The sequence below is a fragment of the Molothrus ater genome, chromosome 30 (genome assembly GCF_012460135.2).
Source record: "Molothrus ater isolate BHLD 08-10-18 breed brown headed cowbird chromosome 30, BPBGC_Mater_1.1, whole genome shotgun sequence".
In the NCBI taxonomy this organism is placed as follows: Eukaryota; Metazoa; Chordata; class Aves; order Passeriformes; family Icteridae; genus Molothrus; species Molothrus ater.
The window spans coordinates 2,648,368-2,662,623 of NC_050507.2; the positions used below are offsets into that span (position 1 = coordinate 2,648,368).

At 49.7% G+C, this 14,256-nt stretch overlaps 1 protein-coding gene across 1 annotated transcript; it reads left to right on the forward strand.

Moving 5' to 3' along the window:
* Window positions 1–6,590: 6,590 nt before the first annotated feature.
* On the forward strand, window positions 6,591–10,921 carry BCDIN3D (BCDIN3 domain containing RNA methyltransferase). The gene is made up of 2 exons (XM_036399807.2): window positions 6,591–6,776; window positions 8,977–10,921. Exons 1-2 carry the CDS (start codon window positions 6,591–6,593, stop codon window positions 9,571–9,573), a joined length of 783 nt encoding a protein of 260 aa, XP_036255700.1. The 3' UTR covers window positions 9,574–10,921.
* The last annotated feature ends 3,335 nt before the right edge of the window (window positions 10,922–14,256 follow it).

A 14,256-nucleotide genomic window follows, 5' to 3' on the forward strand; every position in this document is an offset into this window, starting at 1 on the left:
TGCTGCTTCACCCCTTCAGATGTAAACAAGGTCCTGGCATGGCCCAGAGGTTTAACGGAGCCAGAGTCACCTCTTCCCTGGTTATGAGTAAAGAAAACATCCCACACACAGCAATAAAAGCACAAGGATCTGGAACAGGTGTCATGGGTGAGGAGCAGCTGGGAACTGAGGGCCAGAGGACTCCTGGAATGAGGGATTTGCTCCCTTTCCCACAGGATTCCAAATTCAGTGAGTGGGGATAAGTTGTGGGAGGGCTGCAGCTCCAAGGGAATTTTCTACCATGCTGGAGAGCAGCTGGAGCTTTCCCAAGAGTAAATGGAGGAAAAAAAATCCTCCAGGGACAATTCACCACCACAGAGCAATAAAAGCACAAGGATCTGGAACCGGTGTCATGGGTGAGGAACAGCTCAGAGCTGAGGGCCAAAGGGCTCCTGGAACGAGGGATTTGCTCCCTTTCCCACTCAGTTTATGTGGCCACAGGATTCAAAATTCAGTGAGTGGGAGAGGGCTCCAGCTCCAAGGGAATTTTCTGCCAGCTGTAGCTTTCCCAAGAGTAAATGGAGGGAAAAAAATTCCTCCAGGGACAATTTACCACCCAAAATGAGAGGTAAACTCCCACCTGGGAGAGGTAAACTGCAAACTGCACTGGGAGGGACAAACTCCCATCTCACTCCCTCAGCTCTGAAGGGATGGATGTCCAGGACAGAAATCCCAGTGCAGCAGGGATTGGATCCTTCCCAAAAGCAGTCTGTGCTTTTAGGAAAGAGTCAAACCCAAAATGTGGGAAATGTGGCTCCTGGGAAGTGATGCTGGACAGCCAGGAGGGATTTCCCTGCATTTTCTGTATGAAAAAAGGGACTGAATTATTCTGGAACATTCCCACACAGATAATGAGGTGTCCAAGAGCAGGTGGATGAGGCATCATCAAAGTTCCCTGAAATGACCACAGACATGATGAAAGGCTGATGATTCCATCAAATTTCAGCACTGGGCTTTTGGATGCTCAGGCAAAAAATGGGATTAATCAGGCTGGAACCATGAAAGGAAGGATGGAGGGATGCAGGATAAGGGGAAGTTTGGGCAGGGTGTGAGGGATGCTGGAGGGAGGAAGGGATGGAGCTGCTTCCCATGCCTGTTGAAGACAGAAATTTGGGGGTCCTAAATCCAGCCAGAGAGAGTCAGAGGAGACTTCAAACCCCTGAATTCCATTGCCTGGAGGAGGGGGGAAATTGTATTTGGTTTTGCACCTTTTTTCTACCTTTCTTCTGTGGCCAGGGGTCCCAGCACAGGGAGGATGAGGAGCTGCTGGAGAGAGCCCAGAGGAGGCCACAGAGCCCCTCTGGAGCCAGGCTGGGAGAGCTGGGGGTGCTCACCTGGAGAGGAGAAGGGAAAGGAGACCCTGGAGGCCCTGGCAGGGCCTGAAGGGGCTCCAGGAGAGCTGGAGAGGGACTGGGGACAAGGGATGGTGTCACAGACATATTTTCTGAAAAATCCTTTCACTAGGATCTTTTCTCCTGAGAAGCTGGGAAGCTTCATCTTCTCCATGTTTTGCTCCTTTGGAATATGATGAGGAGAATTAATTGTTAAGCCAGCATGTGAACTGTCTTTACTTGATGGCCAATGGCAGCCAGCTGTGTGGAGGCTGTGAGCAGTCCAGGCAGGGAGGTTAGGCCTGCACTTAGAACTTCTGTTAATTTAATAAAACCTTTTAAAGCCATGGCCCCATTATCCATGTCAAAAACCAAGTATATGGTGCCATTTCAATTTCAAATGAAATTATAATCTATATTTTTTTTTTTGTTCTTGAGCAGTCACAAGAATTTATTATTCCTTTCTTTGCTTGCCTTCTGATGAAATCCTTTCTCTTTCTTTAGAGTAGCTTTAGTATAGCATTTTTAATACAATATATATCATAAAATAATAAATCAGCCTTCTGAAACATGGAGTCAAGATTCTCATCTCTTCCCTTGTTGGGGTTGCCTGCAAATTCCACAGGATGGAGGGACAGGACACAGGGAATGGCTCCCAGTGCCAGAGGGCAGGGATGGATGGGATATTGGGAATTAGGAATTGTTCCTTGGGAGGGTGGGGAGGGGCTGGGATGGATTTCCCAGAGCACCTGGGGCTGCCCCTGGATCCCTGGCAGTGCCCAAGGCTGGACAGGGCTTGGAGCAACCTGGGACAGTGGGAGGTGTCCTTGCCATGGCAGGGATGGGATGGGATGGGATGGGATGGGATGGGATGGGATGGGATGGGATGGGATGGGATGGGATGGGATGGATGGGATGGCATGGGATGGATGGGATGGGATTTATGGGATTTATGGGACGGGATGGGATGGGATGGGATGGGATGGCATGGGATGGATGGGATGGGATTGATGGGATGGGATGGGATGGGATGGGATTGATGGGACGGGATGGGATGGGATAGGATGGGATGGATGGGATGGGTAGGATGGGATTGATGGGATGGGATGGGATTTATGGGATGGGATGGGATGGGATGGGATTGATGGGATGGGATGGGATTTATGGGATGGGATGGGATGGGATGGGATGGGATGGGATGGGATGGGATGGGATGGGATGGGATGGGTAGGATGGGATTGATGGGACGGGATGGGATGGGATGGGATGGGATTTATGGGATGGGATGGGATTTATGGGATGGATTTTAAGGTCCCTTCCCACCCAAACCATTCCCGTGAAAACACAGAAGGGCCGATGCAGGGAGCCGGAGCCTTTCACCTGCACTTGTGAGCTCCAGGCGCCCCCTGCTCTCCACGCTGTGCTTGAAACCAGCAGCAAACGAAACCCAGCTGGCTGCGCCAGCTTAACCGTGAAAAACGCCAATCACTCGTTTTTAAAATTTTAAAAGTTTAATAGGAATAAAATGGTTATAAAAATAGTAAGACAATTAGAGTAATAATAATTTGGACAATTTGGATTAGGACAATTTGAGACAATAAAAGCAAAGAGTTACAGACAGTCCAGGTGTCTCTTTCTGGGCAACATAAGCCCAAAAAAGGACCCACATTAACAGAGGATTAACCCTTAAAAGCAACAGCCTGTTGCATATTCATACACCTCATGCATGATGCATAAATTCCATTGAAACACAGGATTCTGTCTGGGCAGTGTCAGCTTCTTCCTCTGAATCCTGACGGCGCCTTCAGTTGGGAAGAAGTTCATTTCTCCTGATAATGGAGCAATAAATTCTCTTTCTCTGAAAGATTCAGGTGTCCTGTGGCTGCTATCTCAGTGCGAGTCCTTTATTTAGGAGAAAACATAGCATAGTTTCTATTTTAACATTTTGTTATAACCTAAAACTATATTTAACACAGTACTTAAGAGAATTAATACAGCATCACTTTCTAACACAACACATACAATATTCATTTGAATATTTGCAAAAAGCCAATCATAAAATACACATTTTTCACATTAACCCTAAACCTTTGCCAGGGCCTTTTACCTGAACCTCCCCTCCTCTTAAACTCCCCTTTAACTGGGAACTTTCATTTTCTTCTGCTGTAAAACCTCTCTCAGCTGCAGCCTGTGGGGTCCTGGGCATCCCCAGTGTAACCAGGTGTTTAATTGTGATTTAAATAACTTTTATTTGTTATTGATGTGTATATGGTATATTATTATATTACTTTATTATTTTATTATTTTATATTTATAAAATTTTGTTTTTATTTATAATTATTTTTATTTATTTTTAAATTTATATATTATTTTATAGTTTATATTTTTATTTCATTATTTTATTGATTCTATTTATATTTATTTTTATTACTTTATTTTTATTTTTATTTATAAATAGCTATTTTATTATTATTTAATTTATTACTATATTACTATTTAATTTATTATTATATTACTATATTACTATATTGTGCTATATATTATTATATTATATAATATTATATACAGTATATTTATACAGTATTTATTTTATAACATCAGTTAGTATTATTCCAATATTCTTTCAATAACGCTGACATAAGTAGCCTTTACACACTATTTATTTGAACAAAATTAATATGTTTTATGTGATAAAATGTGATTTTTATATTAATTATTTAACATGTACGTGTCATTTAAACCCCTGAACCCTGCCAAGGCCTGAGACCACTGCCATGGCAATGCAGGGTGAGCATTCAAAGGGGACACAGGGTGGCTGTCACCGTCCCTCTGCAGCCTGGCAGGGCCAGACAGGGCTGTGAAAAACAGAATTCACTGCTTAGGGTTTTTAAAAGTTTAAACATTAAAATAAAATAAAATAAAATAAAATAAAATAAAATAAAATAAAATAAAATAAAATAAAATAAAATAATGAAAGTAAATAACAATAACAATAACAATAACAATAACAATAACAATAACAATAACAATAACAATAACAATAACAATATAAAGGACAAAATTTCCAGCGCTGGGGTGCTCCTGACCAACAGCCAAAGAACACCCCGGTGTACACAGACAGTGTTATCTTTATACTGTTACATTGCTGAGGTAAATGCATATTCATGTGTTTCATGCATTATTCAAACGTTCTTTTGAACTTTCTGATGTTTTGGGAACTCCTTTGTTTGACTACTTCACACTCTGGTTTATCTGCATGACATCCTGGGTGTCAGGTCAATATATTTTATTTCTTCTTGTGTCTCCATCCTGCTGTTTTACATTCTCTGATAAGGATTTCGTATGCCCTCCTTAATTTTAGCGTGCTATTCTCTAATTGTCCTCCAGTGCTCTAGTTGGTGTCACGGTTATTGTGAAAAACGCCAATCACTTGTTTTTAAAATTTTAAAAGTTTAATAGGAATAAAATGGTTATAAAAATAGTAAGACAATTAGAGTAATAATAATTTGGACAATTTGGATTTGGACAATTTGAGACAATAAAAACAAAGAGTTAGAGACAGTCCAGGTACCTTTTCTGGGCAAAATAAGCCCAAAAAAGGACCCAGATTAACCCTTAAAAGCAACAGCCTGTTGCATATTCATACACCTCATCCATGATGCATAAATTCCATTCAAACACAGGATTCTGTCTGGGCAGGGTCAGCTTCTTCCTCTGAATCCTGACGGCATCATCCTGCCTGAACGAGGCAGGAAGAAGTTCATTTCTCCTGATAATGGAGCAATAAATTCTCTTTCTCTGAAAGATTCAGGTGTCCTGTGGCTGCTATCTCAGTGCGAGTCCTTTCTTTAGGAAAAAAGTATCTTACATAGCATCGTTTGTATTTTAACATTTTTGTTATAACCTAAAACTATATTTAACACACTACTTAAGAGAATTAATACAGCATCACTTTCTCACACAACACATACAATATTCATTTGAATATTTGCAAAAAGCCAATCATAAAATACACATTTTTTACAGCATCTTATGTTTTGCTAAGGCCTATAACACAGCACATTCATCACACTGTTATTTCCATAATGATACACAGACATTATATTCATTACACACAGGTGCAAATCAGAGCATACTTAAACTGATAGATTATATTACACCAACAGGCACTAAAAGGAGTGATAATTGATTCTATTTCTAAATAGTTATAATCACTAACAATAAGCATAGGCTAATACCTAAATGCAAAAGCCAATATTATCTGGTCATTTTTCACAGGGTTGTGAAAAATGTGTATTTTATGATTGGCTTTTTGCAAATATTCAAATGAATATTGTATGTGTTGTGTTAGAAAGTGATGCTGTATTAATTCTCTTAAGTACTGTGTTAAATACAGTTTTAGGTTATAACAAAATGTTAAAATAGAACCTATGCTATGTAAGATACTTTTCTCCTAAAGAAAGGACTCGCACTGAGATAGCAGCCACAGGACACCTGAATCTTTCAGAGAAAGAGAATTTATTGCTCCATTATCAGGAGAAATTAACTTCTTCCTGTCTTGTTCGGGCAGGATGACGCCGTCAGGATTCAGAGGAAGAAGCTGACCCTGCCCAGACAGAATCCTGTGTTTGAATGGAATTTATGCATCATGGATGAGCTGTACGAATATGCAGCACGGTATTGCTTTTAAGGGTTAATCCTCTGTTAACATGGGGCCTTTTGGGGGCTCATGTTGCCCAGAAAAGGTACCAGGACATCTGTAACTCTTTGTTTTTATTGTCTCAAATTGTCCAAATCCAAATTGTTCAAATTATTATGACTCTAATTGTATTACTATTTTTATAACCATTTAATAACTATTAAACTTTTAAAATTTTAAAAACAAGTGATGGGCGCTTTTCACAGGGTTCTTTACACAAAATGTCTAAAGACTCTTCCCCTCCAAGGGGCTGTGGCTGCTCTGGTGGCCCTGTCCCTGCCCCTGTCCCCTGCCCCTGTCCCCTGTCCCTGTCCCCTGTCCCTGTCCCTGTCCCTGTCCCTTGTCCCTGTCCCTGCCCCTGTCCCCTGTCCCTGCCCCTGTCCCCTGTCCCTGTCCCTGTCCCTGTCCCTGTCGCTGTCCCTTGTCCCTGTCCCTGTCCTTGTCCCTGCCCCGGAACGTTTCTGCCCCGGAACGTTTCTCTCCGGTTGCGGTTCCCGCCCGGCGCGGGGAGCGGTGCCAAGATGGCGGCGCCCATCAGCCGCAGCGGCCCCGAGCCCGGCGCGGCTCCCTACGGGAACTTTCCGAATTATTCCCGGTTCCACCCGCCCGAGGGCCGCATCAGCCTCCTGCCCCAAGGGCTCCTGCGCAGCCTCTTCCCCGCGGCCACCCGCCCGCTCCTGGGGCTCGATGTGGGCTGCAACTCCGGGGTGAGGGGGCCACACGCAGGCGGGTTTGGGGCACCTCGGGGGGACGGGGTGCGGGCGACACCCCAGTTTGGGGTGTTGGGGACACTTGGATAGACTGGGAAGTCCTGGCGTGAGGTCCTGGGGAGCGCTGGTACAGACTGGTGTAGGGTACTGGAGGATACTGGGAGGCACTGGTGGGGGCACTGGGGACACTGGGGCAGACTGGCAGTCCCCTGGTACTGGGGGCACTGGGACGGCACTGCTGGGGGACACGAATTGGCACTGGGACAGACTGGGGGGCACTGGGGGACAATCCAGTTGCTGTGTCAACCCTAAACCTGCACCAGAGCCCTTAACCTGAACTTCCCCTCCTCTTAAACTCCCCTTTAACTGGGAACTTTCATTTTCTTCTGCTTTAAAATCTCTCTCAGCTGCAGCCTGTGGGGTCCTGGGCACTCCCAGTGTAACCATGGAGAAGGCTGGGGATGAGGCACTGGTCTGGGGCGGGGCAGACTGGGAACACTGGTGGGGAACGAGGGAGGGCAATGGGACAAACTGGGAGCGCAGGGAAAGGCAGGGGCTGGGAGAGGTGGAGGAGCCCAGGGAGGCAGATGGGAATGGTGGGGGGGCACTGGTGGGGGGTGCTGGGAGCACTGGGAGGGATGGGGAGCACTGGTGGGGAGTGCTGGGAGCACTGGGAGGGATGGGGGGCACTGGTGGGGAGTGCTGGGAGCACTGGGAGGGATGGGGGGCACTGGTGGGGAGTGCTGGGAGCACTGGGAGGGATGGGGGGCACTGGTGGGGAGCACTGGGAGAGATGGGGGGCACTGGTGGGGAGTGCTGGGAGCACTGGGAGGGATGGGGAGCACTGGGGCCGGCAGTGCCCAGCGTGTGGGAGAACTGGGAACACTGGGACAGTCACCTCCATGGGATGCTGGGAGGAGTGGGGCAGACTGGGAAGAAACGTTGTCCTGGGTCTGTAATTCCCTCTGGGAATGGGGATTCCTCCCCTGCCCAGCCCTTTCCATGAGGAATTTTCCCTAAAATGGAACCTAAACCTCCCCTGGATCTGCTTCCTCTCATTCTGCTCCTGGGAACAGATCCCACCCCTCCTGCAGCACCTCCTGTCTGGGTTGGAGAGTGAGCAGGTCCCACATGAGAGCCCAGCTCCCTCAGGGGTTTCCAGCTCTGGCTGCTGCTCCAGCCCTTTCCCAGCTCCATTCCCAGCTCCACACACATTCCAGTCCTGCCCTGGATCCAGGTGTGGCCTCACCTGGCCCAGCCAAGGTGAATTATTGATCCCACCCTGCTGGGACAGTGCTGCTGCTCCTGGGGGTTGGAATTCCCCTGAGGCATTACCAAAGGGACAATTCCAGGTCCCATTCCGGGTGAGCTGGTGGAGCAGGTCAGTGAGAAGCACCTGTCACCACCAGAGGACATTCCCAGCCTGTCCTGTGCCTGCAGCTCCAGGAGCTCCATGGGATCTCCTTTAATTAAGGATTAATTCACTTTCCATCAGTGTGCACTGTGGAAAGAGATTCCAGGCTGGGGGACCTGGACATTCCAGGGGCTTGGAGCCACCTGCTGTTGTGGAAGGTGTCCCATGGCAGGGCTGGAGGGGGTGAGCTGGGTTCCTCCAGCCCAGAGCATTCCAGGATTCCCTGGTTTCTGGAGCAGGCCCTCTGTGCTGTGTGGCCCTCAGCACAGGTGGGGTCCCCTGTAATAATAACTGTAATAAGTTACACAGACTCCATGCATTCACAGAAGGTTAAAGATCCATTTCTTTATATATTCATTTATTTCTATTTTCATTTCTTTATAGTTTCATTTATTTCTTTATTAAGAAACCCATTGCTTTTTTATACCCTACTTCACTACAGGTGGACCTAACTGGTCCTCTAATTAAAACACCATCACCATTGGTTAATTAAGAAACCACCCTTTGGTAAACAAATTTCCACAACGTATTGCACATGTTCACACCACCAGGTACAGCGAGTGAAGATAAGAATTGTTTCTTATTCTGTTCTCTGATCTTCTCACAGCCTTTCCCATGCCTGGGAAGGTTGTGCCTCTCTCTGTGGCCACAGAGCTGCTGCCCCACGGGGGATCCACTCCAGGTGCTCAGGGCTCCCAGGACAGATCTTGGTCAGATTTTCCTTTGGACACCCATGAGAGGCAGCTCTGGGGAGCTCCCTGAATCCCTGTTTTCCTCCTGCAGGAGCTCAGCGTGGCTCTGTACCAGCACCTGCTGGGCCTCCAGGACAGCAGTTCCAGCCCAGAGCCACCAGGAGCCGACAAGGAGCTGAAGCTGCTGTGCTGTGACATCGACCCCGAGCTGATCCGGAGGGCCCAGCAGAGCAGCCCCTTCCCTGCCTCCATCTCCTTTGCCAGCCTGGACATCATGGACTCGGGGGCCAGGGAGCCCTTCCTGAGCTCCTTCCTGCAGCGCTTCGGCCGCTCCTCCTTCGACATCGGCTTCTGCATGTCCGTGACCATGTGGATCCACCTGAACCACGGCGACAGGGGCCTGCTGGAGTTCCTGGCCCTGCTGGCCTCGCTCTGCACCTTCCTGCTGGTGGAGCCCCAGCCCTGGAGGTGCTACCGGGCGGCCGCGCGCCGGCTGCGCAGGCTGGGCCGGGACGACTTCGAGCATTTCCGATCGCTGCGGATCAACGGGGACATGGCCGAGAGCATCACCCGCATCCTGACCCAGGAGTGCGCCATGGAGCTCGTCTGCTCCTTCGGGAGCACCTCCTGGGACAGGAGCCTGCTGCTCTTCAGATCCACCACTGCCCGTCCCCGGGGCTCTGACTGAGGAGCGGCCTCACGCAGCCCTGGCTTCACGGGCACGAGGCAGAGCTGGCAATTCCTGAATCCCTGCTGGGACCAGGCCTTGGCTTCCCGTGCGAGTCCAGGGCATGGAATGGCTGGGACTGATTTGTTGGGACAGTTAATGAGGAAAGCACCCTTTGATAAACTAATCTCCACAACACATTCCACATGGAGCAGCCTGGGAGAGTGGAAGGTGTCCCTGGGGATGGGATTGGATAGGATGGGATGGATTTTAAGGTCCCTTCCCACCCAAACCATTCCACATGTTCACGACACCAGGTGCAGCAAGTGGAGATAAGAATTGTTTCTCATTCTTTTCTCTGATCTTCTCACAGCCTTCCCCAGAACCATGCCTGGGAAGGTTGTGCCTCTCTCTGTGGCCACAGAGCTGCTGCCACAGGGGGGACCCACTCCAGGTGCTCAGGGAGCACCAATTTTGGGGGGTGGGAGGTTGTTCAAGGAAGTGCTCTTGGAATCCAAGTTCCTACATGTGCTTTCCACGTGTATCAAGAATATCCCCTGGAATTCCAGTCCCTCAGAGGCCTGCCCTGGATCCAGGTGTGGCCTCACCTGGCCCAGCAAAGGTGAATTATTGATCCCACCTGAAACCCACCCTGCCAGGACAGTGCTGCTGTTCCTGGAATACCAGGGAACATGCCCTAGGGAACGTGGAATGTCCTGATTGGAACAGCCTCACAAGGATCCTCCAGTCTAGCTCCTGGCCCTGCACAAGACATCCCAAAAAATCCCACTAATCCCAAAATCCTGATGCCCAAGTTGTCCAGACATTCCTAGACCTCCAGAATCATGGAATATCCAGAGCTAAAAGGGACCTGTGAGGATCACAGAGTCATGGAACATCCAGAGTTGGAAGGAACCCACCTGGATCATCAAGTCCAAGTCCTGGCCCCGCACAGGACATCCCAAAATCCCAGCCAGTGCCTGAGAGTGTTGTCCAAGCTCTCCCTGACCTCCAGAATTATGGAATAATCAGAGTTGAAAGGGACCCACAAGGATCCCTTGTGAGTACCCTGAATTGGAAGGGACCAGCTCCAGCTCTTGGCCCAGGACACCCCAAAAATCCCACTGATCCCACAATCCCAGCTGGGGCTGTCACCATTCCCTGGGGAGCTGTTCCCCTCTGGATGAGGAACCTTTTCCCAAAGTGCACCCAAAACTCCCCCAGGGCTGGGCTGAGGCACCTGCAGGACAATCCCCTCCCTGGCCCCAGCAGCCCAGGCTGAGCTCTCCCAGGCAGGGGTTCATCCCTAACGGTGAGTGATCTTGGGAATGAAATCCTTGGAATAAAAATCACTGAATTTTATCCCAAATTCCGTGTTGGGGTTTTTAATCCCCTTTTTATTGCCATCCCTTTCAGCACCTGAGGGGTGCCAGGGACCTGAGCTGGTAATTCTATTGTACTTCCACCTTTCCTTGCTGCAGTGGGAGCGAGGGAAGGCCAGGGGTGTCCCGAGCCTTGTTCCAGGTGAGCTCCATTCCAGAGGGAAGGAGGTGGCACCTCCAGGAGGTGGTGCTCGAGTGTCACTGCTGCTGCCCAGGTGAGCAGGGGAACACCCGGATGGATTTGTCCTTGTCCTTCCTGGGAATTCCTTGTTTCCTTCTGTGGAGAGAGTGAGGGAAGGGAAGGGAAGGGAAGGGAAGGGAAGGGAAGGGAAGGGAAGGGAAGGGAAGGGAAGGGAAGGGAAGGGAAGGGAAGGGAAACCTTGGAGCCCCTTCTGGTGCATAAAGGGGCTCCAGGAGAGCTGGAGAGGGACTGGGAACAAGGGATGGAGGGACAGGACCCAGGGAATGGCTTCCCACTGCCGGAGGGCAGGGATGGATGGGATATTGGGCAGGAATTCCCCCCTGTGAGGGTGGTGAGGGCTGGAATGGATTTCCCAGAGCAGCTGGGGCTGATCCTGGATCTGGAAGTGTCCAAGGCCAGGCTGGACAGGGCTTGGAGCAGCCTGGGAGAGTGGAAGGTGTCCCTGCCCATGGGATGGGATGGGATGGATTTTAAGGTCCCTTCCCACCCAAACCATTCCATGATCCCGGGGGTTTTGGGATGCTGAGCAGGGTTGCAGGAAAACTTTGAGGCCCTTCCCATAAATGCAGCTTCCCAGGGATCCTGCAGCTCCTCCAGCACGTGAATCCCTTTGGGAACTGAGCAGCTCCCTGGCATTCCAGGAGCTCTGGGGCAGCTCTGCTGACTCTGGGCTGTCACTCCTAGCCTGTTTTCCTCCCTTTGCTCCTGCTCAGCTGCTCTTTCCCAGCTGGGGGCACTGGAGGATCATGCATCCCACACCCTTCCCCCCCTGGAATGTTTCCCTTCCCTTGTGTCAATATTTGGTGCTGTTTTCTTTCACCTTTGAAACGTTTCTGAACTAAGGCCAGCTCTGTCCCTGCTCCCCGATAAAGGGGGAAGAATTTCTGCCTTTCTTTTTCCTTTCGGGATTTTCGTGCTTCCCTGTGAAAAATTCTGGGAAGAGTTGCTAGGAAGGTGCCTCCCAAATTGTTGTCCCTGCACCTGGCTGGAAGGATCTTCTCCTTCCCAGAGACCCTGGTTCATGTTCCTTATTTCCTTATTTACTGGGAATCCCCCCAGGATGTGCCTGGGGAATCCTCCTGGGCTGCTCTTTGAGTGTGGGTTGGAGTCGATAATTCCTATTTAATTTTTGTGGAGTCGATAATTCCTATTTCATTTTTATGGAGTTGATAGTTCCTATTTTATTTCTGTGGAGTTTATACTTCCTCTTTTTCCGGCTTTTCCATGCTGTCCATGCGTGGTGTGTCTGTAACTGCACAGTGGTTCCTTATCTCTCATTCCTGGACTTTGGAATTGCTGATAAGGCTCAGGAGTGGCCCAGCTCCAGAATTGCCTCTGCTTGGCTTTGGCACAGCCAAATCCTTTGAGTTTGCCACAAATACAGCTCAGAATAATCAAAACGAGTCCCTGTGCTCAGCCTGGAGAAAAGGAGGCTTAGGAGGGACCCTCTCCCTCTCCTCAATTCCCTGACAGAGCCCTGGGGGAGCCAGGGGGGATTTGGGATCTGCTACCAGGGAACAAGGGAAAAACGGCCTCGAGTTGCACCAGGGGAAGTTTGGGATGGATATTGAGAGCATTCCTTCCTGGAAAGGGTTGTAAAGCACTGGAAGGGGCTGCTCAGGGCAGTGGGGAGTCCCCATCCCTGGGAATGTCCAAGAAAAGTGTGGATGTGGCACCTGGGGACATGGTCAGGGATGAGCAGGGTGGTGCTGTGTTGATGGTTGGACTCGGTCATCTCTGAGGGCTTTTCCAACCGAGCAATTCCAGGGTTCTGTGATCCCAGGAGACTGCAGAGCTCAGCATGGAGTCAGTCCTTCAGCAAAGAGGAGGAAAGATCACTTTGATTTTCCTTTCAGCTCCTGCTGTCCAGGAAGGTGTTGGCACTGGAGAGGTGGGAACAGCTCTGGGATGCAGCCATGGCAGAGCCTGGAGGAGATCCCAGGGATCCCAGCTGCAGTAAGGATCTGGAGAATTCTGTGTTTAACACTCTGCATTTCCCATATCTCTAACATGTGTTCCCAGTTTTCCTGAGGGTGGGACAGAGGGAAGCTCCAGCTGGGGTTAAACCCACATCTGCTCCTTGGCCAGCAGCAAAGCTCTGTGCTGGTTCCTCCTGGAGAAGGAGAGGGGAGATGGAGGTCCTGGACTCGGGGAAGGCTTTGGCTGGGAAGAGACTCCAAATATCCCCATCCCACCCCTGCCATGGCAGGGACACCTCCCCCTGTCCCAGGCTGCTCCCAGCCCCATCCAGCCTGGCCTGGACACTTCCATGGATCCAGGGGCAGCCCCAGCTGCTCTGGGCAACCTGACTCGGTTTCCTTGGGCCTCCAGGATCCAGGACACCTGGAGCAGGGCAGGAGAGGGATGTCCCTGACCCCAGGATGGGCCTGCCAGCGCTGGCTGCTGCTGCTGAGGGAGCAGGAGCTTCCCTGGGAGTGCAGAGCTCCCCTGGAGCATCTGGCTGTGCCTTGGGAAGCTCCTGAGCTCCGAGCTTTGGGATTGTTTCTGAGCTTTGGGATTGTTCCTGAGCTTTGGGATTGTTCCTGAGCTTTGGGATTGTTCCTGAGCTTTGGGATTGTTCTTGAGCTTTGGGATTGTTCTTGAGCTTTGGGATTGTTTCTGAGCTTTGGGATTGTTCCTGAGCTTTGGGATTGTTCCTGAGCTCTGAGCTCTGGGATTGTTCCTGAGCTCTGAGCTCTGGGATTGTTCCTGAGCTCTGAGCTTTGGGATTGTTCCTGAGCTCTGGGATTGTTCCTGAGCTTTGGGATTGTTCCCAAGCTTTGGGATTGTTCCTGAGCTCTGAGCTTTGGGATTGTTCCTGAGCTCTGGGATTGCTCCTGAGCTCTGGGATTGTTTCTGAGCTCTGGGATTGCTCCTGAGCTCTGGGATTGTTCCTGAGCTCTGAGCTTTGGGATTGTTCCTGAGCTCTGAGCTTTGGGATTGTTCCTGAGCTCTGGGATTGTTCCTGAGCTCTGAGCTTTGGGATTGTTCCCAGCCTCCAGCCCAGTTTGCCTCTGTTTTTCTGTCCCCAGAATGGGTTTGATGCCCTGATGGGGAATCTTGCCTGTGTGATTGCACAGCGCTTTTGGGATGGAGAACTGAGCCTGGGCTCAGAGCTGT

Bases quoted from the DNA above. Each gene is read 5' to 3' on its own strand.
- BCDIN3D (XM_036399807.2), top strand. From the start codon at position 6,591: ATGGCGGCGCCCATCAGCCGCAGCGGCCCCGAGCCCGGCGCGGCTCCC. The intron at 6,777-8,976 runs GTGAGGGGGCCA...TTCCTCCTGCAG, and splicing joins ATGTGGGCTGCAACTCCGGG to GAGCTCAGCGTGGCTCTGTA.